This window comes from Patiria miniata, unplaced genomic scaffold, assembly GCF_015706575.1.
Source record: "Patiria miniata isolate m_02_andy unplaced genomic scaffold, ASM1570657v1 HiC_scaffold_9, whole genome shotgun sequence".
NCBI classification, from domain to species: domain Eukaryota; kingdom Metazoa; phylum Echinodermata; class Asteroidea; order Valvatida; family Asterinidae; genus Patiria; species Patiria miniata.
The window spans coordinates 3078625-3102761 of record NW_024037076.1 but is presented as its reverse complement, the minus strand read 5'-3'; the positions used below and the strand labels follow the sequence as shown (position 1 = coordinate 3102761).

The following is a 24137-nucleotide window of genomic DNA, read 5'->3' as shown; positions in this document are numbered from 1 at the left end:
ACCGCTAAAAAGGGAATTGTTCAGTGATGCCAAAACGCCTTTGTGAAGTCTCTGTAAGTGAGGAAAAAAAGTAGGCGCGGTGCCCGCCTATTGTCAATTGTTCAGGTCAGTCATTGGCCAATCACAAACTTGGGCCATATGAAATAGAATCATAGATTATCATCAGGATTCGTTGTTGAAATTAATTATTTATATTATGTACTTGTTTTATTGTGGGGAGCGTCGACAACATTGAGAACAATTAATCTGTCATTACCACAAACGGCCGCAGTCTAATTGCAAGGCAACGGAGCAAGAATGCAGCTCTATTTCCTCAAATGAAAAACACGACCTCGAGAAACTTCCTAAAATTTTAAAGCTGCCTTCACGGTCAGTGCATTTACAAATAAAAGGACCGGGCCTTAAAATAGTTTGCTCACAACTTGCCAGTTAGGTACCCGTAACGGTTATAGGGAGTTCTGTCATTATTGAAATATGTACAAGATGTTTGGTGTAACGAAAGCCCACTGTCTCCTGCTCCTGCTGATTGCTGTCTTCCTGCAACCAGTAGTAGGTAAGTAGGTAGTTAATTTAAATTAATTTTTATCAATTTCCATTTGTTTTCCAGTAAGTCTGGAAGAAACAATCACTATTTCGTTTGTAATGTAAGCCGATAAGGCGTTACATTGTTTTACAAGTTGAAACTTTTAATCTGAAATCCCTTAAAGTATAATTTTACCCGAGTCGTTGCAGCCCGCGTAATGGCGACCTCATATCCGGAAATATTTACACTCAAACATGTACATGTACATGTAGTTACACCTTGTGACAAGTTGTTGAAATTTTGAGGTGAAAATATAGCACTGATACATTTTAATTTTTTAAATGAGCGAAAATTGGTGAAAAAAAGTATAGGTTTGTATGAGTTGTTTCGGTACAGTTTGAAAGTCCAGGCTATAAAATACGAACTCATTTACTGCGCATGTCTCAGTAGACAGAAGTAATTCATGTGAGAAATCATTATAAGCTTAAAGAGACATATCTAAATTAACCATCCTTGACCAAGAGGGTTAAAGATGTACTTTCCGTACTAGTATATCACGAATTTCACCAAGAAACATATTTGCTAATTTTACTAGCAATAAGAAATATGTTGTTCGATTTTGAATAAGACAAAGTTACCGAAAATGGCAACTGTTTCAGTGGATTACTTCGCAAATTTCGAACTCGCTGGCGACCCCAGCCGCCCGACACCGTTATTGTGTTAAGCGCTATGAATACAATCCGAATTAAAGTCAACTTTCGTGGAACAAAACAGCGCATTTTTCCCCTGGACGATAACTTACCCAAACGTCACTTGTATTGAATTGAAATCTATTGATTTGTCGTAAATGATGTAAACACAAATTTAAATTGAACGGTAAATATCGTCAAATAATAAAAAATAATATAATCAAAACAGTGTGTTAAGTGCGAAAAATACAAGCCGAATTGAAGTCAATTTTCATGGAACAAAAACAACACTGCTTTAAATTAATATAACCAAAACAGTGTTATTAAATCGCGAAAAATGAAATCCGAAGCAAACACAACCATGCAACTAAGACTTTCAAAAGATGGCGCGCTACACACCTAGTGGTCACCAGGGTCACCACTTATAACATTTCTCTTCAAGAAAAAGAGAATCAAAATTGATTTTCGTTTTTTGAACAGCACAAAGCTAACACTAATAAAACCTCATCTTCCATCTTTTTTTTTTTGGAAGAGCTAAAAGAAAACTTAAGTTAGGCAAGGGCGGATCCAAAACACAATTTTGGTGGGGGCTAAAACAAATGTGTGTCTCCCAAAAAGTGGGTCCAAAAATTACGGCGTGGGGTTCGGGGCCCGCTTAAGGGCTCCGAATTTTTTTTGGATTCTCGATACTCTACTGCTGTGGTGCGATCTGAGGCAATTTCTGACCACTTTAGCCAATGTTTTTTGAGGAAAAGATGGTGGCGTATACTCATTGTCTACCTTTATTGCGACGTCACATAAAAAAAAACACGGTTGGTTTCTTTTTGGGGGGGGGGCAACTACTTGGTTGCAAAGCCTTATCTGCGCAGAAATAGGAGGATCGAGGAATATATGCTTTTGAACATTGACAGAAGCTTTATATGGTAGAAAAATCAATAAAGTACATCTTCTGCATGTTAATTAAGGTTAAAATTTAATATTTAAAAACTTGTTTTTTGAACACGAAATGTACAACGAGTTTGCCGATTAATTGGCTGGCATCTTGTTTGGATGGCGCTGTACTGTTTGCGCATGCGTAGTATTGCTCTGTACACTTCATGCATATGCATAGTACGGCTAGCTTCACGTCACGTAAACAAAATGGCGGCCAACAGAAACGCAACAGAGTCGTCGTACGTACGCCCTTACTAAAATCATGCGTCAACAAGCGTCAACAAGCCTCAACTGGCGTCAACAAACTTCAACCGTCGTCACCACACTACAACAAATTTTGTAGAAGTTTTGGAAAATCAAAAACAGCTTTTATAATATTATACGGTCCAATATAATAATAATGTGATAATATTAATAACGCAGTGGCTATTGTTACGGCAGCCGTAACGCATTTCCCATTTTCTATCGTTACGGTAGTACTGCAACTTTTATAAAAACATGAGAAGAAAATATAAATAAGAAGGAAAAAAGTGAATTTGAACGTTATAAAATTCGGACTTTATTTTCCTTTTAAAAAAAACCCTCCAAAGCCTAAGGTTAGAAAAGGAACAAAATTTGAGTGCAAAACTGAGATGCGAACCCGCAACCTCGCGGTGCAAAATCCTACCCGTTATCGACTGAGCTGTCGCACTGTTCACCAAAACACGGGAAAACAAATAATTATATACCTGCGTGCGTATCAAAAAAGAATCGTTGAGGGCGCTAAACAACGAATGCCGTAACGATAGCCACTTCGTATTAATAATAATTAATATCCAATTTTCCGAGAAATTTTCGAATCTATCTGGAGCCCATATGCATATGCGCACGAAAATCGTCTTGATGGCAGCCATTTTGAATGTAAGAAGCGATGACCCCAAAGTTGTGACGTCACACTTATGTAAATCGATCTTGTCGCTCGGGCACGCGCACATGAGTGTTTTCGCATTAATTGCAAAGTGTCCTATCCTAACCTATGCACTTGCATGGTTGTGAAATCGGCAGCATATTTCCATTCCATGTTTGTGATATGAATATTTATTTTAAGGCAGTGGATATTTTGCCGGAGACGGCAAACCTTAGTAAACGTTAGTTTGCCGGATATGCATGCGCAGTTACTGTTTTTTTGTACTTAAACATTTTCCGGTGACAAATTTTAGTCTGACTCCATGCCAATATTATCGTTGTGACCTCGTATTCACAAGATGGGATTCAGACCATTTTATAATTTCGGACTTTATCCCTTTAAAAAAAAAATCTTCCAGAGCCACAAATCTGAAAAAGAAAATGTAATACTCTGCAATAAAATGTTTGAGACGTGGTGCTACACATCTTTTGGTGGGAATTTAATTCATCTTATAATTCAGCCCTATCTTAAAGAGTACACCGCCCTCTGTTGATATGGATTGCCGCCGGCAAACCTTTAGTAAACGTTAGTTTGCCGTCATTACCTCCGGCTAAATATCCACTATCTTATTTTAAATTATTTACCATTGAATATTCATATCAAACTTCCTCCAATCTTCCTTTAGTGATTTTATGGTTACACCTGTAGGGTATTACTATTAGTTGAAAGCCCTTTTTTCCAAGACCCCTCCTTTCCATTTCATTTGCACTTGTACAATGTACAACATCCAACAACAATGTGTAATTTCCATGTTAGTAAATAGATACCCTATCCTGTCCTGAAGGTTCTACAACAGAGTCACCGACTAACACCACAGGCACAGGCACCGAAGCCACTGAGCCAGGCACTGAAGCCACAGAGTCTGGAACCAATGGCACAGAGTCAGGCACCGAAGCTGTAGAGTCAGGAACCAGTGGCACGGAGTCGGGCACCGAAGCCACAGAGTCGGGCACCGAAGCCACAGAGTCGGGCACCGGTAGCACGGAGTCAGGCACCGAAGGCACAGAGTCGGGCACCGAAGCCACAGAGTCGGGCACCGATAGCACGGAGTCAGACACCGAAGGCACAGAGTCGGGCACCGAAGCCACAGAGTCGGGCACCGATAGCACGGAGTCAGACACCGAAGCCACAGAGTCAGGCACCGAAGCCACAGAGTCAGGCACCGAAGCCACAGAGTCGGGCACCGAAGCCACAGAGTCGGGCACCGAAGGCACAGAGTCGGGCACCGAAGCCACAGAGTCAGGCACAGAAGCCTCAGAGTCAGGCACCGAAGCCTCAGAGTCAGGCACCGAAGCCACAGAGTCGGGCACCGAAGCCACAGAGTCGGGCACCGAAGCCACAGAGTCGGGCACCGAAGCCACAGAGTCGGGCACCGAAGCCACAGAGTCAGGCACTGAAGCCACAGAGTCAGGCACCGAAGCCACGGAGTCAGGCACCGAAGCTGCAGAGTCAGGAACTGATGGCACAGAGTCAGCAACCGATGACACGGTGTCAGGCACCGAAGCCGCAGAGTCGGGTACCGAAGCCACAGAGTCAGGCACTGAAGCCACAGAGTCAGGCACCGAAGCCACGGAGTCAGGAACTGATGGCACTGAGTCAGCAACTGATGACACGGTGTCAGGCACCGAAGCCGCAGAGTCGGGCACCGAAGTCACAGAGTCGGGCACTGGGGGTGCTGACACAACCGTCTCCGGCACATCTGCTCCGGAGTCATCAACGGTCTCAGGTACAGAGGAGCCACTGAAAGCACAGAGTCAATTTTTGTTGAAAGTCATTTGCACATGATCAATTTGTGATGACCTTTGAAGAATATAAGCTTGTATCAGCATCTTTGAAATATAATTTCATCCATTCAGCTTCCTTGAAAATATTTCAAGAAACACTAAGACATGTCTTAGAAAGGGTAATTTGTCTTATCTCGCGACTCATCCTAGGATCAATTTCACCAAACTTGCAACACGCCCTAACTTCCTTAGTAACGCGGCTGGCTCGTCTTACCTTATAATCAGTCTTAGGGTTGTCTTATCTCGTAAATAGTGTGTTAATTTGTATATCATTTGGACACTATTGCAATATCTTCTCATTTAAGACAAGTGTCGGCCTAGAGCTTTATTTAATAGTTTCAAGAAGAAACTTTGCATGTAAAATTTAATGAATAGAGAAGTTTTCAGGCGAAAGGTCGTGTTCTATGCACTTACACGAGCGGAAAATTGGTTTTGCATGTTTCTTTTCAATAACTGTTTTATCAGACGCTATAAACAAACGTGAAACAGCCATCAAATTGGGAGTTTGATGCGTCTTGCTTAAGATGGGTTTAGTGAAATCTGTCTTAGGACGCATCTTAGTTAGGATCGATTTTAGAGTGGGGACTTGTCTTAAGTCCTAAGATGGGTCGTAAGATAAGACAAGTTTCATGAAATCAGTCCCATACCTACATAATGTTCATAATATTTTGTTAATCATCGCCTATTTTGATAGTCGCACATAAATCCTGATCCTGGGATGGGGGGGGGGGGATTTTGGCTGGTGCATTTGATTGGTGCTTTCTGAATATTTGAATATTTTATCTTATGAATATCTGAATATTCATAATGAATTTTACCCTTTTCTTCATAAACTAGACACTGACGCTCCAGTTGTAACCTGTTCCGGCAATGTTCCTTCAGTAACGGCAGGCTTTGGGAGTGTCAGTGCTGTTGTGTCATGGTTGTCAATGCCTTCAGCTACTGATAATGTTGACACCATTGACGCTGGCAGTATTACATGTCAGGATAACTTAGATAATACTGTGGTGTCAGGAGGCACATATGCTGTTGGCGTGACAACGGTAACATGCAGAGTCAGTGATGCTGCCTTAAACGAAGGATCATGCCAGTTTACCATCACTGTAACAGGTTAGTTTCTCTGTCTTTCAGATAATTGATCTCTTTACAATTTTGCTAATCCCATCAGTTCTTTCTGAGAAGCACCTTCCGTGATCCAACTTCTAAACTTATGATTCGTCTGTTTTTCTGTCCAGCATGTGGATTGACTGCTTCAAGTTGTGCTAATGGAGGGACTTTTGATGCTCAGTACTGCGAATGTGTTTGTCCTCAGACTCATTCAGGAGCAACTTGCGGAGGTAAAAAATGAAGGATTGTTTGACAGTAGAGGGCAGCAAATACCCAGCATCCTTTCCTAGGCCGCGTCCGAATTACTTGGCTACGACTGGAAATAACGCACAGGTAGAAAAAGGAGTGGCTGCAGCCACTTCCATAGGCATGTGTGTGATTTCCAACTGAAGCCAAGTAATTCAGACACATCCTAAGGGTGTTGGTGATGGCTGATCTCTGGCTTACCCAAATAAACTTCCAGAGCTATTGCTTTGAATACTGTCAGTCTGGTCCTACGTAGTTGTAATTGTTACATTGACTGAATCTAGTCAAGTCCATCACGAGTCCCTGCAAGTCCATCACAAATCCTCCAGTCCCAATTTAACTCACAAGCTATTCAAATGAGCTTTTATTTGGCAAAGGCATTCCTTTGTTATTGTTCATCCACTGTTACTTGTGACTGGACTTGTGACAGGACTTGTGATTTACATGTGACTGATGGACTTGTGATGGGCTCAAATGCGTCCCTGCTAATTAGTAGCGTATGACAAGAGATTCATATGTTTCACTAAGTGTTATGAAGGTACTGCGAAGCATTGTGGGTACGTTATTGCCGTGATTCGCTGCACACACACACTCAATCTGAATGCATCGGCCATGTTCACATCAGCTAATCATAATCCATTCATTTCCATTCAATTAAATTATTCCAGTTGATTATTATCATTCATCATTCTTCTTATTTACTTTCAGATACCAACCCGTGTTTGACTAGTCCTGGAGCGCTCTGTTCAGATGCGACGTCAGGACAATACTGTCAACCTTCCTCCGATGCTCCTGGCTACACATGTCAGTGTCGCAACCAAGATGGATATTTCATGGTTTCTACTGCATGTCTACGTAAGTAAAAAACAGAGTAATGTGTCTGAATCCCTCAGATTACTCCTTAAATTTTATGAGGATCCGTGGTCAGAAATAATAAATTTATAACGACTTGACAAACCCGTAAGGGGAGAATGTGAAATTGAACAGGTAGTACCTTGAGGTGTACCTCAAGGTCTTCCAACGTTTGAATTCTGAATACCATTGAAGACAACAATCAATGAAAAAGTACAGAAGTTGGCACAGTGTGCTCTACTAGTCTTCATACTATCAGCCCATGTGAGTTAATGTAATTGTAACATTATTTTTTTTTTAGGGCGTCCAACCATAGTTCTCACCTTCAGAGCACCTTTAGAGGTGTTCATAGATGCCTACAGGAATCCAACCTCAACCGCATTTAGAGCGAAGATTGCCATATTGAAACGACTGGTAAGTTATCTGAGTGATCCCCAGGTCTGCATCGTGACTTTGGGCGTAAATCCTTTCTGCATGGCATATACAGGTTTATGGCTTTTGACTAGCGTCCCTTGCACAAAGATATTAACGAATTGGGGAATTGCCAACTCAGGGATGGATAGCTCAGTTGGTAGAGCATCGGAACGGTAATGTCGCAGGTTCAAACCCAGCTCCAGTCAATTTCTTTGTTCAACTTTTCAAAAACAATTGATTACATCTTGAGTTCTTGTTTAATAAGCCAAAGAAGTTATGTTCGTTTATCCATATGAGCAACGAGCTGGTATTTTCTCACTATCCCATCCATTGACGTTGCTAACAGGTGTTCGCTGGACTTTAATTGATTGATTTTCTCTGATATCGTATTTAGATCTTGCTTCGACTGAGGAATTCTGCATCCACCGCTAGCGTTGTATCAGTATCTGTCCTCATCCTTGAACCAGGAAGTGTCATATCCACCGTGGCTGTGGAATTCCCAGAAAATCAAGTTCTTCCGAGAGCCGGTGTAGTTTCAGCTTTGTCATCTGGCGATCTCACCGATGGCACTGAAACAGTCAGTGTTGATCCGGCTTCAGTAACTGTTCAAGGTGAGATTGTGCACTGATTGTTTACTCTCTGGCTTTTTCATAAAAATGTGGTAGTCCGTTTTCTACGTATACATCGTGATCCATTTTTTTGGTACCAAAAAAGTCAGTATTCAAATAGAATAGAGCTGTATAGATAATTCTTGCTCTCAAAAAGTGCTGAAAATCTTGCTTTTTGGTCAAAACTGATGGGGCTTTGAACCCAATCCACAATGAAAGTCAAAGCGATTTGTGTGTATAAATCAATCAAGCCCATGGAGTTCCCCCTTCTTAATTTAATTAAGAAGCCACAGTGTCAAGCAAGAAATCAAACCTGATCAAATTTCTGCATTGCAATTATTACAGATTTTATAAAACCACAAAATGCTACATTTTAAGGGTAAAAACAACACTTTATTTTGAATGGAAATTGATGCATTAAAATTTGGCAAATCTTTCTAAATTGAAATTTGAAAAAGTGAACGAAGGGACCACTTTTTTATTATCTATTTTGTCATTTAGATGCAACAACAGAGTGTGCACCAAACTACTGCAGTAATGGTGGAGTATGTGTGAGGTCTGGCTACTTCCCTAACTTTGTATACACATGCAGGTGAGTGATAGTTTGTGAATGGGAGCCAGCTTGTATTGTATTTTTTTTCTTGTGGAGTGCCGTGGCCTCCTGGTCTGGTGCATTGAACTCATGATCGTGTGGGTAATTCTGCAGGTTGTGGGTTCGAGTCCAGCCCAGGGTTGTATTGTGTGTGCTCTTGGGCAAGGCACATTGTCGCTCATTGCTTCTCTTCACCCAGGAGTAAATGGGTACCTGTGAGGGCAGAGATAGTTGTGTGTTTGATTTAGCCGGTTGTGCATAATACTCCCCAGGGAGCTGAGATGGTCTTTGGAATGTTTTCATTGGCTCAATGAGCAGGGGTAATAATATGCCGCATCATGATGAGAACCCATTTTGTTGATATGTGTGCTATATAAATCCATATAAGTATTATGTTCTGATTAACTATTATGCATTGCAATCTCTTATTATCACTACTCATCTTGAACACATTGATAAGTTGTTTGTAAAACAGTCTTTTTGCTCTGTCTTTAGTTGTCAGACTTCATTTACTGGACAGCGATGTGAGACAATCATTCCAGTTCCAGTGGATCCATCAACGGTGCCGGAGCCACCCAGCGTTACACTACCACCTCAAGGTAATTCACCCCCCCCCCCCCCCTTTTAGTGTCTGACCCCTCATGTCAAGATTAGATCTCATTTGTAAGACCCTAGGGTGCATATGTGGGTCCTCTTTCTGTGCCAAATGGTGCCTGAGGACGGGGATTTGGTCAATCTGCAAGTGACAATCCACGCCTCTCGTGCTGTGAATCCCTCTTTTAAGACAAAACCTCTTTTAAGTACAGAGCTTTTATTCTGGTTTTTGCCCAAGCCTGTACCAGGATTTCAACTTTTTTCCTTGCTCAAACTGTAAATTGTAATCCTCGTGGGGGAGTTTATTACTGGTTGAATGCCCACAACCAGCAGGAAGCAATGAGTATCAGCTGACTGAATGACTTGTTAGGTTTGCCTAAACCCTTCCCAAGTGGCCTAGACGCACACCTATTTGCAATGATTATATTATTTGTTTATGTCCAGAAATGAAATCATTTTCCATTTTTTATTGTTGAAACTGGTTCACAAAAGCTGGAAATCCTGAATTATGGGGCTGCTCTTGTACATATGTGGCGAGTACGTATGTGTGTCCAGAGAAGATGGCCTGGACTGGCAACCTGTGGTTTGGCAAACTGCCTTAAGGGATTAACCAGATAATGTTACAGTGGGCTGAGTAAAAGATAAACAATAAAATCCTGGTGTAGAAAAGACCCTGGCTTTTAAAAGGCAACATCCCCTCATGTTACCTCGGTAGCCCACGGTAGGGCTGGAGAAAACTTCTATCAAGGAATATCCAGGAATATTACGTCTTCTCATTCTCACAGCATGTATGTCTGCATATGTTTAATCGGTGCGTAATTGTGTTTATATTTCAGGTGGACTATCTACATTAGCAATCATCCTCATCGTCGTTGGATTCGTTCTCCTTCTGCTCCTCATAGTAGGCCTGTTCCTTTGTTTCATGTTCTTTCAATCACAACGGTATGCAAGACCTCTGCCTGTCTACAGAAGTAGAAGAAAGCCTGTGACCGCGCTGGTTCCTGTTGATTACGATGATTACCAAACCTTGCCTCACGATGCTTACCGTAGGTCAGAGATCAATAGAGATGACATCAGGATGGAGTCTTTGAGACGCGTTATAATCGATTCCCCATACTTGAAGCAGGTAGGCTACTCAATGTCACCTTAGATCACAGTCTCTTTGACAAAATCAGTCAAAAAAACAAATCTGTCTAGTGTTTGTATTAAAGTTCCTCACGGTCTTAATGCGGAAAAATAAATTTTGAATTTGAAACTCATTGTGATAGCTTTGTTTTAGAGGAAGATCAGTGTTAATCTTATTTAAATTGAAAAAGACATTATGTGAGGCGTTCTATCAAAATGAGATAGAACTGGGCACAAGCTGTTGTTGAGAAAAAAAATACAAAACGTCAGATTTTCGGTTTTATTGATTTTTGTAATCTTTGCTATGTGTACTACATCTAATTTGAAGAAATAGTATTAAAATTGTGGAATTAAAAGGTTTTTAAGGAAAATCAATTGGCATCTTGCATTTTCACGACTACAAAACTTGCAACTATAAAGACCTTCTTCTCAGTCATTAAAGTTGAAAAATATGAACTTTAAAAATCATAACTTGTCAACAGAATGTCGGATTGAAATGCAACAAACAGTATTGAGAGATTAAAACAGTAAAAGAGATTGTTTGCTTTCCTCATTTCAACCTCTGCCCAATTCTGTCTCATTTTGCCAGAGTGCCTCACATATGATTGACAGTTAAAAAAAAGAAAAAAGTCAAAGCTAATGTAAAAAAAACCTGACGAAGCCAATTAACCTGCATCCCAGAGTCGCACCAATATGTTTTGGTTTCAGATAAAAATCCTGTTAACCAGACTCCGGATTGAAACCCCTGGAAGACTCTAACAGTCAATCAATTGACATAGATACCTTAAAGTAGATCATTTGCAGCTATCCAAAAAAGTAACTGACCAAATTATTGTTAAAAAACTTACTTGGGTTAAAGATATTAATGGCACTAAACTCCCTATGAAATTATTCCTTTTGGCAATCTGTCATTTTGAAGAAAACAATAAAAGGAGTTAATTTCCAAAGATGTGTTGAGTGACACATGTTTGGAAATTTCTGTTAGCAGTTGGTTTGTAATTGGACGAACCAGTGAACGGGTGCGCGCAAGCTTTTTTGAGAGCAAGATGTTGATTTTGGGTGCAATTGAAAATATGACTCGGCAACTTTTGAATTGAAATCGAGATTTTAGAATATTGTTTACTCGGAATACACAGCATTCACAGAGCTCAACTTTATCAGGTTAATTGTTAAGCACCCATCTTTAGATATTGAAAATTTTGGTTGCTTCAAGCGAAAAAAATGCATAAATGACAAATATGTACTCTACCTTTAACCCAAATTTGTGGAATGATTTGGTTTGATATGACTCTTAGATGCTAGTCTGAATCAAGATTTCTACTCACTGATCTGGTTATGTGTTTTCTTATGGGCAGGGTTTGACAGGGCAACAAGACTTCATTCGTCCCTATGTGGTTACAGGAATGGAAGGAGTGTACAATGACTATCCCATGGTGAGTTTGTACAGCAACAAATTGGATGAAATATTTTTCAACTTTTTCCAAATCTAGCATTGATGAAGAGACTTTTCCATTGAAAATTTCTTAACAGTCATCATCAGCTAGTGCTAACTCTCTGTCTTTGTAGCATTAATTGTTGTATATTTATACTCTTTTTCTCCATTTTTGTTTGAATAAGCAAACCAGTATTAAGTTAAATTCTTGCAACAATTAGACACACTTTTGGCGTAAAATAGTAATTTAACCCTAACAATCCCCATCAATTCAAACTCCAACACCAGTTTTTTTGGGGGGAATCTGTTGGAGTGAGTACTGCACTAGTAAACTGATTATGCTTTACATGGGGTCAGGCATACCACCATAATCAGAGTCCATCAGTTTGGGTGTTGAGTTTTCTTAATGGTGTTGGAATTTGCAGGTGTGAGGAAAGTTGCCAGTAAATCACTCAAGAGGTTACGGTTAATATAGAAAGATTATTCATTTGACCTACTGTATTTTTTTATTCTAAAAAGAAAATTTACATTGTCTGGATTGTTAGTTTTGTCGTCATTGATTCACTCAGCTATTGTGTGACGTTTCTTTGATAGAAATGTTTTTATTTTAATTTTTTTTTCCTATGCAGTATGATGGCAGTTCTGCAGGTCGTGTAGTCTACAATCCCGGCGTGTTCTAGTTAACTTTAGAAACCCAATGCAGACTATTGTGGTTTATGTTAGTTGATGTTGCCAGTATACACCCTTTGCATTCAGACGCCATGTTTTCTTATTTAAATTTATTAACAGTGAAAAGACTTATAGGGCTTCATGAGGTGAATTTTTCTTAGAAACACTTATTGAAAAGTGCACTTCTTTAAATATTTAAAATATTTCCCTGCTTTCCAGGCAACTGAGGGCGCTATTGCTGTGATTTCATTTCAGGAAGACTTTGTTCAGTTTAGGGGATTTCTGTTCAAATTGTTAACCCAAAAATGTGCTCATTGAAAATATTGCTGGGAAAGGTTTGCTCATTTGCTTACTGCCATGTCCTGATACAACAAATCACTAAAGAAAGGAAAATTTACGACAGCAAAATATCCAAAATAGTGGTAACTTATGGTGCTGAAATATCTGTAACATGGAGGTTTCTGCCTGAAATGACATCACACTTTCGCTCATAAATATGGACATTTTCATTGGCATAAAGTAAAAACCAAAGACACACCAAAATACCCTTGAAAATGGCAAAATGAAAATTGTAAATGAGGTTAAATGGGGCACAAAGGTGCATTTTCAAGGTCTGCATTAAAAAACTGACATTGCATGGGCCATTTGATATAAGAGGCCTTTGTGTTTTGCTATTTAACAAAAGCACACACCTCAATAATGGTTGAAATTGAAATATCTATTTTTATCCTTCATTCTACCATGAGTATCTTGGGAACCTGTGAGGGCAAATATGTATTAGTGCCTTGGTGGTAATGCTAATATGGCCCCCTGGAGGAAATAATCATTCCAGAGAAGTGAAGTTTGGATACATTAAATATGTTTTGCAGAGTATGCGTGACGTGTTTTCAACAAATTAAAGTGAGAGGAATTCCTTTAAAGTCGATGTATACTTGCCTGTTGGGTGTGGCACCTTGAAAAATAGATTTTCAAATTGAATTGATAATTTTCTAGCATTACATTAGTTATGAGCTTTCCCATGAGACAACAAATGAAAACAAAAATCGTTCTGAATACAGTGTGCGCAATTTCTGAACTGGAGCGTGCCACTTTTTAAAGCTGTAGAAAGGCCTGCAAAAACAGACAAGCAAATTCATTTGTTTCAGGGCATTATATTCCTTTAAATTTTGTTCTGTAAAGAAAATTTAAATTTTGAGAAAGCATGTATATACCAACTTTATAGAAATGACACTAAAATATTTGTAACAGTAATGTTGTATATATTCAGTTACAATTTTTACTTTTTAAAAATCATTTCACACCTTTCTTTCTTGATACATGTATTCTTCATTTACTTGAAAGTTAGGTGGAGTTAAAATACGGAGGGTAGGTTACTTTTCAGTTGTTGTTTGTACTTACATAGTATATTTTGATTAAGTAATTAAATGTAATGCTTGTTTACTGTGAGGAAGGTTGGTCAAACCATTACTAACCATTTAGACCATGGTGTATGAAAATGTATTACGGAAAAAAGCGTACAGAAGTGTTTGGAAGTCGGTATATGTATATAAAACTTTATATCAACAATATATGGGCCTGGTTTAAGTTGATATATCTTGTTCAAAATAGTTATTCTGTCAAAAGGTTTCAGGACTTTGGTTTTGATTGAAAACAATGCTCAGAGAAAACATTGCAGTCAGAAAGAAAATAGTTCTGTGATGTAGAATTGGTCTGGAAGATCTTTCATTGTTTTCATTGTTGAAAAGAAATCTGTAAATATTCTTATTATTAAAGTTGGTGCTGTTTATTATTGGTGTGTTGATATATCTGATCTGGAATCATTCATGCCTGCGATGCATAAGTGGTTCATATGATTGTTCATTGTTGATATGATAATCTTGCATAAATTATGTGTTAATAAATCTTGAATTGACACATTGAATTTGTACAATCTTTTGTTGGTTGGATAGTGGGTGGTTGAGCTATGGGTTGTCATTTATGGTTATGTCCCAAACTTCGCTGCCAGTCCATCCTGATGTAGGTACATGCGTCTCAATCTTGCAATTAATCTTTGATTGGTCCTAGGTTCCACAATATATTTTACGGCATGAACCAGTAAAGATGTATAATTTCTGCTATTTAAAAGTTCCGCCCCGATTTTTTTATTGTTCTTGCAAAAGGAAAGTTATTCGCTTTTGAATGAGACATCGACCGAAAAAAATCGGCCCAACAATAATTTCTTTCTCGCCAGGTAGGCTTAATTGCTCCCGCCCCGGCAACCACTCGATTGACCTAGATAGTCGGCCCTATCTTTTATCATTGACAACCCAATGATAGGGCTTAGGTAACTCCAGCTACGATGGACCGGGAACCGTCTGCTCTCAAAGCGGGTCTGTTTCTGTCCAAAACAAAATCCTTTTTGTTTCCAGAGGGTTGCAGACGGCCAAAAAACAAAAATGGGAAAAACGGAGGGTTTTGGGTTGGAATAAAACATACAAGTTGAACGTTAATTTTACAATACTCGGAAAAAAATATATAGCCTAATTTGTTTATAAATAAGGGCACGGGGAACGCAACAAAACAAAAACTTTTAACAGAGAGTTGCAAAAAAGGAGGACAAGAGGTTTTTTATGGTTACAATAAAACAAAAAACAAATAATGGAATATTTTTGGAGGGAAAACATCAAAGTTGTTGAACAGCCCATGGAGGAAGGAAACTCCTGTTAATTCCTTCCTCCATGAACAGCCTGAGACAGTGAATTCGAGATTCGAGTGAATTAATTTTTTTTCGCTCGGCGGCGCGGACAAGCGAATTCATTTATTTAAGCGCCCTCCATTGCCGCAAGTTCATTTAGTCGTGTACCCTGACTCACCTAGTATTATTTAAACGATACAATTTTCTACGCGTTTACACCATAATTATACGTCGTGCCGCCGTGAAAATTACGCGGAAGATTCAAGTATTTATATCCTCGATGTGCGTGTTTTCGAGGGTGTAAGGGTGTATTTCAAGCAAGAGAAAAACACCGACATAGCATTCGGTTTCCAAATTGTTTGGGCTGGCGGTGGAACACATACCGCACACACAACAAGAGGAGTGTCATGGCCTAGCGGAACAGGTTAAGAACACCGGACTCATGCTCGACGCTCAGAGCTACTCAGCTAGGCAACAGGCGCGTTCGAGCCCGCCGGGTGGACACTTGTGCCCTTGAGCAAGCAAGGCACTTATCCATTATATTGCTTCGTCCTTCGGAACCCAGTGAAACTTATTGCTAAGAGAAGAGGTTTATTGCCCCGGTGTTTCTGGTCTCCTGTGTAAACTCCCACCATGCCCACGCGGAGTATTTAGGAGATGAACCAACCAGGAAGAACCGAGAACAAACCATCCATCATGACCGTCACCATGGAGAAACAAACCAACTGGTTGTGTGGTACGAATCTGCGCTAGTGCGTCGCAATGCAATGGTCACAACAACTTAACATTAAGGTCAAACCTCGAAAACAAGTTGATGCCTCGACAACAGGTACACGGACGATACATGTATTCGTCGTGGAAACGTGTCTACAACTTTGAAGTTATAAATGGTCCTAGAACTTAGAAGTATAACCTGAATATTTTCAAGAAGAGCCAGAGGACTTTGTAAATTGGTGAATTAATTTACGCGGTTTTCACTGGTTGTTGAATGACACACTACTGGAGCGGGGAGGTATGTTTTATCATTTTTTTGTGTTCTAATCTTGTTCAGTGTGTATTAAATTACTAATTGATTGCTGCTAGTGCTACACACCAGACATGGCAGACGTACGTAGACGTTCAATTCTCTTTCAGTGCGTGCAGTGATTGCAGTCTTTAGTCTTAGGCTGGTGCCTGGTGGTACGTTTTGTTAAAGTACGTAGTATAATGAGTTCATTTCACCATACATGTATATACGAAATCATGACAGACCTAAATTGATATCGCATATACTAATGATATACCGCATTTTTCATTTCGAATTCGCACCACAGCACAGGCAGCAAGTTTCCAACAACAAAGCACTGTCGCTTTTAAGGGTTTGGGACAGATACGTCCAAGGAAAGATTCCCATTTCTAGCCATACTAATTTTTCCCTTCAGTGACCTATAAGACATCAGAAGGAGATAATATGGCCTAAATAGTTAAATTTAACAGGGGAAATATTGAAGTATATATACTAAGAAAAAACTTAGAAATGTTCAGACCACTGTCTGCACAGGGTGACAAGTGATGGTCAGATATGGGAATCTTTCCCTTGTGTTGTTGTAAACGCTTACATTTTCGCGGGGAGAAAGCAACACTGAGCCAGTCTAAGGTTTAGCTGTTAAGAGGCAAGACGTAATTAGTCATTGAACATTTCATTTTTTTATTTGATTATAGTCAAGAGAAAACATTGCAAAATATGATGCCCCGCCGGAAAAGCCAATAAAAGAGGCACTCTGTTTCTGCTTATGTTTTTTCAAGGAATTGCACAATATTTGGCACTTGTCCGGAAATTTCACAAGATACAAAATATGCCACTGAGAGAACTCTCATCAAAGCTCATGACACTTCGGCAACAGTATCAATGTTGCAACATAACCAAATTTCATGGCTGTGCTTGCTACCATTAGCGAGGAATTCTCGCTTACTGTAGCAGAAAATTCCGTACTTACGGTTGGCATATTTCACGGGTTTAATAGTGAGGATATTTAGCTTTTGTGCATGTGGACATCCCGTATTGTGCTGTGATTCATCACATGCAGAGTTAGCATAGATTTGTGTTTGTTAGCGCTGTGAGTACATGGAGCGTAAGCGCAGAATTCTGTGGAAAGCAGAGCCATGAAATTGGGCCCTTGACTCAAAAAGATAACACACACACACAAGCGATACAACAATGAAGCAAGCAGAGGGTATTAAACCAGGCCATGGGCGTCGCGAGGGGGGGGGGGCAAGGGGGGCACTTGCCCCCCCCCCCCCCCCCGAAAAGAAAAAGGAAGAAAAAATAAAGAAAAAAAGAAAAAGAGGCGCGAAGACAAAGTGGTGTAAATTTAATGAGTTGGGGGGGGGCAAAATGTCCCTGCCCCCTCTAAAACTGATAAATCGAGAATGTGTTGAGAAATACAAGCATTTTTTTGCAAATTTTTTGTTTGCCCCCCTCTACAAAAAATCCTGGCGACGCCCATGAACCAGGCTGCGTGACATAGTCAGTACTCTGCCTGTGCAACACCTGAAAAATAATTGTCCCAGATGGATAGATGGATGTCAAGACCAAGAAAATGAAGTTCAATTGGTTCTTGTGAGGTCACGGAGCCGGAGTAGAGCTAATAATTGCACGTAGGACAATTTCTAGCTAGAACGAGACGGCGTGCAGAACCTGGGCCCTGGACAAATTTCCAATTGTACATTTGTATAAACCAACTGAAATATTTCGTTTCCAGGGCAGTCTTATGGCATTCATACTTTGTTGTGTCAATCTGAATATAATCACGTATCCAAGTTTTAGAAACCGGTCACGGTGTAGTGACAGACTATTAATATTTGGGCGTTTCTGGGTTACACCGTGAGCTGTATTAGCTGCTATTGGATTTCCAACAATATTCCATTGAATGTTGTTGTTGGAGATTAAAAAGGGGACATTTGTTATTGCTGACTATGATCTGACTCTCTGCATGACTGTATGTTGAGGTTGTCTGTCTCTGTTTTTCGTTTGTTTGTTTGTTTGCTTGTTGGGGTGTTTTTTTTTGTTGTTTGTTTGGGTTGGTTTTTTTTTGGTGGGTTGTTGGGTTTTTTTTGGGGGGGGGGGGTTAAAAGTTGTCAAACTTTGGTCTTCATTCTTTTTGTGTATCTGTCTAACAAGTGAAGAGTTTGTTTCCAAAACGCGATAAACGTGATATTTTGTTTACTTTCATAATCCCGCTCTCTTCAGCAAGTTGTCGAGAAAGTCAGTTTCGACGCTGTTATCGTTGAATACAATTTAAGAATACAATAAAGCGAAACATGAAGTTTAGAATCAGCCGGTGTGCTGTTTTTTTATTCTTTGAAATGTCATAACCGTGGAAATGTTTCACTTTTTCTAAAATGCATCTATCGCGTTTTCGAAATAAACTCTTCAAATTCAAACATATACATTTAATTTCAACCAAAAAAATCAGTTTTTCAAGAGATCTTTCAGCTCTGCAATACAAGACTTCAATACATAACTTGAATTCAGAGGTGCGACGATACAAGGAAAAAATGAACGCGTCAGTGCGTGGTCACAACGGCAGTGTTTAACAAAGTACGTGATTTGGCAAAGGACCAATCAACGCGTCCATGAATGTCGAGAACTCTCGCCCTAATAAGAACACAGATCCGGGAGTGCGAGGCATTGGGAAGCCGTCGATTCCGAAGGCCACAACTAAAATTTGAAGTTCTTGATCAAAATTTCAACTCGTGAGAAGTGGTTTTTTTGAAACTCACCGTGAAGACCAGCACTTGCTGATCAAGCGAGCTGGTACAATGTATCTGAGCCGGAACACGCTGCAGGTGGTCTGTGCGGCCGTCGTGGTTCTGTGTGCTGTTCAATACGTCTTCGCACAAGCAACTGTGACAGGTATATAGCTTTAAAGTTACACCCCATGCTCTTAAAAATGGATTTGTTTTCCTCCAAACGAATTTTCAATTTGTATGTTTGGTTTTAACGACAGAAAGACATTATTCCAATTTTAGGCGTCTGCTACCCTCTGAAAAGGGCTTTCATTTTGGGCATAATATAGCGATAGCCGAATTATTGTAAAGAAATTTTACTAAAACATCGGTGGATTTTTTCCGTTCGATGTCTATTTCAAACGTGAATTACTTTTATAATTCTAATAAATTAGCCATTGAAAAAAATCTATTTGTCGAGGTGAAACTCGAAAAATCGCGTCTTTATCATTTTTCGTCTTACCGATTGTTCAAGATGCAAAGCAAATTGCTAACATTTAAGAAAAATTTCAAATGAATGAAACACTTCGTTCAAAACTTGCGAATAGTGGTCATATCAACATGCGTTTGGTTTCGCACAAAAAAGTTCCACTGCTCACGATCACAAAAATCCATCTTGCCATAATTTATGTAACTTGATAATCCCTGTGTTAAGGATTACACTGTAAGTTTACTACCTTTATATCAATTGGCTTTTTTAGTTTAAACTTTATATGAAGTTGTGCATTTGTTGTGATATTCAAAACCATTTTCGACTTTTATTGGTTACAAAGTATCGTTTTAAATTCGCTGAACTTAACCGCTCCGTTGAGTACCAAACGGGTCCAAGTGAATGGATTTCAAACGCAATTAAAGTATCTTGTCGGAGGAAAATTAAGTTTTGACAATTCTGCACAACTGGGTGGATTTATTATCCGAATACGAAATACATGTAGTATATATAAGAGCGGCAGCTTAATGAGTGCCGTACTAATCCATTTCCAAACTGATTCCGTTTATAAAATAATCATACAGTATGTGTTTTTGCTATGAATAGATCTTCCTCATGTAAAGACGCGCTCTCATAACCCGGCCGCATTTAGACTTAATCATAGGGTACCACACTGGCTCCGTCCTAATCCAAATGCAGCATTTGGCTGGTAAAATAAGAGCGTGTCGAGAAAAAACTTGTATGATACAGTTTTTGATAAAACACTTTTCACTTCAGCGTGCACCATGGTAGAATGCACTGATTTAACCAAGACGTTTCCCCGAGACCTTTCGGGACCTCTTTTAGATTAGATCAGTTATGTTTCAGAGACAAAATAAGTCAACAAGCAGCTTTTACTTGAAGTGTCACCCCCAAGAAAAATACTAATCGTGGGAACATGTGCAAGTTAGGGTGCGTCCAACCTTCGGGGGAGTTGCCGGCCCGATCACTCGACCAGTGCAGCACATGATCTCGCTCAATCTCGCTCGCTCGGACGTACTCTCCCGCTCGAACACATCCACCAGAAATAGTCAAAGACTGAAAATAAATTCCAAACTGTTTTGATTGTTTTGCGATTGGTTTACTTGTCACACTATATTCGCAATGTTTGTAACTATTCTCCCTGTTAACTCTTCCCATTTTTTAATGAAGAATATCAACAGCTAAAATGCGATTGTTCGGAGCCAAATCTCACCACTTTCTGTGAAGAGTTCCATTTTCCCAATCAAATGATAATTTTGAATATACTTCTTCAACGTTAAACAGCTCAACTATTTTGAATGTCGAAATCAAAGCGGGTCTTTGCTCATAAGTGTTGGACTTAAATCAAAACTGATGTTCCATTGAAGTCCAATGGAAGGGGCTCAACTAAAAATATAATGCAGTAAGCTGGTAAGACTTTTCCCAGAAACCTTTCGGGACCTCTTTTAGATTAGATTAGTTATGTTTCAGATACAAAATAGGTCAACAAGCAGTTTTAAATTGAAGTATCACCCGACCCCCTCAGAAAAATACTAATCGTAGGAACATGTGCGAGTTAGGGTGCGTCCTACAGGGCGAGTTGCTGGCCCGATCACTCTAGTCTACCAGTGCAGCACATGATCTCGCTCTCCCTCATGGGCGTCGCCAGGATTTTTTCTAGAGGGGGACAAAACATACTTTTCCCCAAAAAATCTTGTATTTCTCAACAAATTCTCGATTTATCAGTAATAGAGGGGGCAGGGACATTCCCCCCCCCCCAACTCATTAAATTTACACCACTATGACTTCGCGCCTCTTTTTCTTTTCATTTTTTTCTCTTTTTTTTGTGTGGCTTTTCCAGGGGGGCAAGCGCCCCCCCCCCTGCCCCCCCCTCCCCGGCGACGCCCATGCTCCCCCTCGCTCGCTCGGACGTACTCTCCCAGTCAAACACATCCACCAGAAATAGTCCAAGTCTGAACATATATTCCAAACTGTTTTGATTGTTTTGCGATTGGTTTACTTGTCACACTATATTCGCAATGTTTGTAACTATTCTCCCTATAACTCTTCCCATATTTTAATGAAGAATATCAACAGCTAAAAATGCGAAATTTCAGAGCCAAATCTCACCACTTTCTGTGAAGAGTTCCATTTCCCCAATCAAATGATAATTTTGAATCTACTTCATCTATGTTTGCAGCTCAACTATTTTGAATGTCGAAATCAAAGCGGGTCTTTGCTAATTCGTATTGGACTTAAATCAAATATGATGTTCCATTTAAGTCCAATGGAAGGGTATCAACAAAAAATATAAAGATTGTAAACGTTCGACGTGCAAGCAGAGGTGAGACTTGTCAAGAATTTTCCTGATTTCAGGATTTAAGGAATCCCGTTTGAAATCAGAACTTTTTGAGGTGAAGATCTTTTTACCTATAGATGTTGCTATAACACGAAACGAGTTGGTATTTTAAAGGGTACATTTAGGCAAGAACAAACCTAAACCATACCTCCTACATTGCTCTGATGGGAGCCTCGGCGGCCCCTGAGCTCTCTGTCCGCCGTGGACTGAGTTTCATTTTCTCAATTAACTATTTTTTTTAATAGGAGAACCTCTCTAAGAACGCTTGTACATGTATTTTGTTGCCCGATATTATTTGAGCCCGATTCTTGAAAGGAAGTTTGATAGCTTAGCCCCGTGCATGGTACTTTTCTTCCCTTCCAGCCCAGTGTGACTCGAGTTAGATTCCCCACCAAGCCGCGCGTGAATTGGGTTGTCAGCTCCCATACACCTGATTCCGCGGATGTACCTTGTAATTTTGTCCCTCCCACCTCTACAAATGGAAGTTCCTTATTTCTTCATTGTCTTTTACTAGTTCCTTCCGTTTCATTACCAAAAGAAATTAAAACAATTAAAAATCAATTAACTAATGTGTTTGCACCTGCAATTGAAGACTGTATTTTCATATTGGAATATTGAACGCAATTTTTCTCTGAGAGGAGAATTTATCTCTCGGTTTGTGCCTGACTCTTGTCTTAGCCTGACTCCGTATCAAACGGTGCTGGTACATTACCGTTGTGCTTATAGTCGGTCAGTTTCGTATGATAAATACATTAATAAAGCGTTTCAGGAGCGGATCTAGCTGTCATGGAACGGGGGGGGGGGGGGGGGTGAGTGAATGCGTGCCGAAGGTACGCCTTGCTAGGGAGTCCGGGGATGAAACGTTAAACGCTAAGATGCTTTCTTCTGCATTCTGAGGCAATTTGAGAATAATTTAAGGAACTTAACATTCAAATTATTTTATTACGGAGTAGAGCTAATTATAGTTTATGTAATGGCGAAAGCCATAAGTCTATTATGCATGAACAGATTCGCTGATTAATTAGGCAAGACCCCGCCTCTTGACCTCCTAGATTTTGACCAATCAGTGGGTGCTTTCTGTATCGGGTCTTCGGTCATTCACCAGTTGCGCGTCACACACAGTGGATAAAAAAATGTGTCACGCGCTCTGTATTAATTATGTTACGCGATATCGCGCCCGGCTGTTGTATTACAAAACACTGCATTCGAATTGACCAATCTAACCAAATTTTAGTCCAGATTTAAAAATGAAATGACGTCACGATGTAGTAAAGTCGAATCCGATTGGCTGGCGCGCGGCTTACATACATTGTATTCTGTATGTCAAGACAAATCATACGTTGTACAGGACTTGGCTCCGTGGATAACGGGTGATACTCAGACTAAGCTAATTATTGCACGCAGGACAATTTCTAGAGCGAGACAGCGTGCACAACCTGACCCCTGGACAAATTTCCAATTATAAATTTGTATAAACCAACTGAAATATTTCGTTTCCAGGGCAGTCTTATGGCATTCATACTTTGTTGTGTCAATCTGAATATAATCCCGGATCCAAGTTTTAGAAACCGGTCACGGTGTAGTGAAAGACTATTAATATTTGGGCGTTTCTGGGTTGCACCGTGAGCTGTATTAGCTGCTATTGGATTTCCAACTGTGTTCCATTGAATGTTGTTGTTGGAGATTAAAAAGGGGGAATTTGAGAGTTGGAGGTTTTATCTCTCGGTTTGTCAGGAGACTGACTCTGTATCAAGCGGGACAGTTTGACAGATGGTCTGGTACATTAGCTTCGTGCTTATAGTCAGTCAGTTTAGCGTTTTTAGGGGCGGATCTATCATGAAACAGGAAGGGGGTGAGTGAATGGTGTCGAAAGGACGCCTTGGTAGGGAGTCCGGAGATCCCCCACCCTCCCGAAAACTTGGAACCTACGATGCTTTCATCTGCAATTTGAGAATAATTTAAGGAACTTAACATTCCATTTATTGTTTCGGCCCAATTTTACTAGCTTCATACCATTAGTCAGCCGCTGAATTGGCGGAGGGGTAGTTGGGGTGTTGAGACGCCCTCGATCCGCCACTGGCTTATGGTTACATCACACGCCGAGTGAACACATATTACATTGTTTTTGTGTCGTGAGGAAGTAATGGGCATTAACAAAATCAACTGCTTTACAAGACTTCTACAAAATCACTGAGTCGTGTGGGACTCCAACCCTCAACCTCCTGGCTGCTTGCTACTTCAGAACATTGAACCAATAATCTGAATCTGCCCAATTTCGTGTTTTTTTTGACATTGCAATGCTTAAAAGATAAATTGAATACTCATTGATTATGACATAAATGTCTTTACAACAATCACACTTCTTTAAATAGTGTTACAAGCAAGAAAGATG

General features: G+C 40.0%; 2 protein-coding genes across 5 annotated transcripts in view; both read left to right on the top strand.

Annotated features, from left to right (window-relative positions):
* Nucleotides 1-413: 413 nt before the first annotated feature.
* On the top strand, nt 414-14435 carry LOC119720516 (mucin-22-like). Of its 4 annotated transcripts, XM_038190212.1 has the most exons (13): nt 2295-2529; nt 3876-4061; nt 4230-4817; nt 5713-5985; nt 6111-6212; nt 6937-7083; nt 7382-7494; nt 7889-8105; nt 8604-8694; nt 9190-9293; nt 10125-10414; nt 11769-11846; nt 12475-14435. In XM_038190212.1, exons 1-13 carry the CDS (start codon nt 2310-2312, stop codon nt 12523-12525), a joined length of 2460 nt encoding a protein of 819 aa, XP_038046140.1. In that variant the 5' UTR covers nt 2295-2309; the 3' UTR covers nt 12526-14435. The 4 variants fall into 4 exon arrangements, with proteins under 4 accessions (XP_038046139.1, XP_038046140.1, XP_038046138.1 ...); XM_038190211.1 differs by lacking the exon at nt 2295-2529 and adding an exon at nt 414-553 and having other exon boundaries at nt 3876-4817; XM_038190210.1 differs by having other exon boundaries at nt 2295-2484; nt 3876-4817.
* Nucleotides 14436-15732: 1297 nt separating this feature from the next.
* LOC119720314 (platelet binding protein GspB-like) overlaps nt 15733-24137 on the top strand; it is a 29131-nt gene continuing 20726 nt past the window's right edge. Inside the window, exon 1 of the mRNA XM_038189955.1 lies at nt 15733-16017. Within this exon, the coding sequence (XP_038045883.1) occupies nt 15951-16017 (67 nt within the window). The 5' untranslated portion in view covers nt 15733-15950. The remainder of the gene's footprint in view (nt 16018-24137) is intronic.

Bases quoted from the DNA above. Each gene is read 5' to 3' on its own strand.
- LOC119720516 (XM_038190209.1), top strand. From the start codon at position 2,310: ATGCATATGCATAGTACGGCTAGCTTCACGTCACGTAAACAAAATGGC. The intron at 2,530-3,875 runs GTCCAATATAAT...CCTGTCCTGAAG, and splicing joins AGCTTTTATAATATTATACG to GTTCTACAACAGAGTCACCG. The intron at 10,415-11,768 runs GTAGGCTACTCA...TCTTATGGGCAG, and splicing joins ATTCCCCATACTTGAAGCAG to GGTTTGACAGGGCAACAAGA.